Source organism: Myotis davidii, unplaced genomic scaffold, assembly GCF_000327345.1.
Source record: "Myotis davidii unplaced genomic scaffold, ASM32734v1 scaffold1307, whole genome shotgun sequence".
Taxonomy (NCBI): domain Eukaryota; kingdom Metazoa; phylum Chordata; class Mammalia; order Chiroptera; family Vespertilionidae; genus Myotis; species Myotis davidii.
This window is the reverse complement of record NW_006298623.1, coordinates 595,268-598,739: the sequence shown is the minus strand read 5'-3', so window position 1 is coordinate 598,739 and position 3,472 is coordinate 595,268. Positions and strand designations below refer to the sequence as shown.

The 3,472-nt window shown below is 39.2% G+C and overlaps 1 protein-coding gene across 1 annotated transcript in view; it reads left to right on the top strand.

Annotated features, from left to right (window-relative positions):
• Positions 1–3,472, top strand: part of WDR49 (WD repeat domain 49) — a 78,843-nt gene that overhangs the window by 18,350 nt on the left and 57,021 nt on the right. Inside the window, exon 5 of the mRNA XM_006774185.2 lies at positions 59–207. Coding sequence (XP_006774248.1) covers positions 59–207 — 149 coding nt within the window. The remainder of the gene's footprint in view (positions 1–58; positions 208–3,472) is intronic.

Genomic DNA, 3,472 nt, shown 5'->3' with positions numbered 1-3,472 from the left:
AATAAAATGTGGGCTATTAATGTTACTAAAAATACTTTTTCTTTCTGATTCTGATTAGCAACTGCTGGCATTAACAACAAAGTCTGCCTTTGGAACCCCTATGTGGCCTCTAAGCCAGTTGGTGTTCTTTGGGGTCACTCAGCCAGTGTAATCGCTGTCCAATTCTTTGCTGCAAGAAAACAACTTTTCAGCTTCTCCAAAGATAAAGTAAGTAACATTGTGCATTTATGTGATTCTGCTTCCCCAGTTCTACTCAAGTCTATCATTGATACTCAATTACCTTAAGAGATGGTTTAGATTTTAAAATATGCTGGCTAACTACTATGTCTTTGTAAATTTACATTTGCAAAATATACTGATGTTCATGTAACAATAGTCCCAGGTAGTGGGACAAAGTATTTCATAAAAATTTTTTAAAATTATATACTCATGAATTTAATTCATGTTATTGAGCTCTTAATAGGTCATATCTTGAGAGTTTCAAGAGTTCTCATTAATTCAATGGAAGAAAAACAGAAATGGGGACGAGGAAATGTTACTTTGGTGAGACACAGCTGATTAGCTGTTGTTGCTTCAGTATTGAAGACTCAATAAGTAAGAAATTAAAGTTAATCTGAAGAATGTCAAGTACATTAAGAACATTTTAAAAGTCTAGTCCAGCTGTGGGCAAACTACAGCCTGCGGGCTGGATCCGGCCCGTTTGAAATGAATATTTAAAAAAAAAAAAGACCGTACCCTTTTATGTAGTGATGTTTACTTTGAATTTATATTAGTTCACACAAACACTCCATCCATGCTTTTGTTCCGGCCCTCCGGTCCAGTTTAAGAACCCATTGTGGCCCTCGAGTCAAAAAGTTTGCCCACCCCTGAACCTCACCCGACCCATAAGTCCTGCCAAATGAGCATATTTTACTGTGTTCCTGTCACATAAATCCTCTCCCTTTCCTTTAAGCTTCGCCAATGAACTGCTAATTCCTGCCACCATTCAAATTCCAAATCTTATATTCCCTTGCTCTAAATACTACAAAGCTTTACTAACATATCTCCCCACTTTGAGATGGGTCTGACTTCAATCTCCCCTCCATTAAGAACATTTCTACACCCCTCCTCTTTTCCCTTGCTCTAACCATCAATTCTAAAACGCACACTCTCTTATGTAAAGTCCTTCCCCAATCTACTTTACTTCCTGCTTTCCTCTTCCATTCATTTAAGGCTCCCGCCAGATCAACCTCCTGGCTGCTTTCACTGTGCTGCCTCATGGCTTTGCAGGCTGCTCGTCCTTCTGCCTTCAGTCCCCTCTCCTCTATGACCAACTGGCAAATTCCTAGCTGTCCTGGAAGTTTCAGACTTTTTGGAGTCCTTCATGCACACCTAGATGTTTCCCTGCACTCCCGTTGCGCCTGTGTGTCCCTCATTAGAGTCTGTGTCATGTGGAACTGAAAGAGTTATTTGCTTCCTTAAGCAGGGTCAGGATCTTTTTCCCTTGTGTTCTATCACAGTGCTTGGCACCTTGTAGTGTTGGGTTCATGACCAGTTGTTGACAGCTTGAAGGGGAGACACATTACTGTGAATCGGAAGTACCAAAGGAACTCAGAGTGAAACCTTGTTTTGATGCCCTACTCAGATATAGTTTTCATTTTTTTGAGATCGCTTAGCACTTTGCTCTAACTTTCATTATTGAATTTAAGACAAATTGTCTTGTATACTGAAGGTTGTATATGTACATATTGCATTCTAGAGGAAAAGATTACTTGTGGAGTTGATTTTCGTGTTTCCCAGGAACTTGCACACATTAGTACACATTAAACACCTGTTAAATACATAATATATAAAATAGTGTAATTGTCAATTAACTGATAGAATTTGTGAAGTTAGGGGCTAAGTCTTCTTTTGGATTGTGCCATGCATATAGAGGTCCCCAATAATTTTTGAGTAAATAATAAATTTATTTATTAGTTGAATTGAAAATATCCATCAAACATAAATATAAATTAAATACCAGATGTTTTATCATTACAGAGTTCTCTGAAAGGTTTGATAAATTTAAAGGCAAGGTAAAAAAAAAATGTCCTTAGAGTCAGAATTGATTGTGTACAGCTATTATCAATGTTAAGACTACCGGCCTCTTTCAAAGCACTTTTATCTTTCTATTTTTGCTTGGACTTCTAAAAGCATTACATTATAATTAAGCTTGTCATGCTGTCTTTCACATTAGTCTGAATCCATTTTCCTTTGATAAATGCACGATAATCACAGTCTTTATGTCTTCACAACAAACAACAGGGCTTTCTGCTCTCAGGGTAAGCCTCTGCTTTATTGCCATAAAATTATTTGGGGTATTTTATAGACTGGGGATAAGTTAGGGAACAGGGAAAATGAAAGGAAGCATCCTTTTTTTTTTTTTTTTTTTTTTTAAAGAGCCTTTGAGTGAACCATGTTTTGGTCAATGAATTGCTAAATTAGAGGATTTTCAGAGCAAAGTAAGGTAGATCGAACTAATTTCCTCCCAAAATGATCTGAGACCAGTTCTCTTTTGGAAGCCTGCTCTATTACCACTTCCCAGTGCTGAATAAGCAGTAAGTTTATCCCTATAGAACTTGGTAGTATACTAAATAATTGCCCAAGTGCATTTTGTTTTGGATTCCAAATTGACTTGTAAAATGGCAGTCACGGAGGGCAAGGCCCTGCTGGAAGCCAGCAACGTGGTCATTTGATGGCGGAATCACCATGGGGAGGGAGAGGACTTTCAGCCCAGGGGTTGATATTCCAACCAGTGGACCTGATTAAGCTTTTCTATTGTTCTTAACCCTTCTCTCCTGGGTTACTAATCCTCGCTTACCCACCAGAAGCAGATCACGCTGTAACTTAATCCTTTGTTTGAGGTTCTGATTTTGCCCAGGGCCTGGTGTGTCTGTATTGCAGTCCTAAGGTTGGGAAGGAAAATACAAAGTTAGACTTTTGTGTTGGTGCCTCCATCTCACCTGTTTGTCTTCTTTGCCTTCTGTATCACACCCCCTTTCCCTATCCTCAACTTCCCTCTATTTACCCAGGAATAATCATTTTCATTTTGTCTTAATTATGTAAGTACATGAATGAATACCCTCCCATAAAAATTACATATGAAGAACCATGGAATAAAAAAGAGCATATTCTTCCTGCTAACTTCCCTTTCAAATCAATTCCTCTCTCCCTAAATAGCTATTAACAGTCGATGTGTATTTTCTCATATTGTGTTATTATGACTTAATATATTGTATTATTGTGTATGCTACATTTATCATATATTATTATATATACTAGAGGCCCGGTGCACAAAAATTTGTGCACTCGGGGGAAGGGGGGGGGTCCCTCAGACCGGCCTTTGCCCTCTTGCAGTCTGGGACCCCTCGGGAGATAACGACCTGCTGGCTTAGGCCTGCTCCCGGGTGGCAGAGGGCAGGCCCAATCCCTAGGTGCCGCCCCTGGTGGGGCT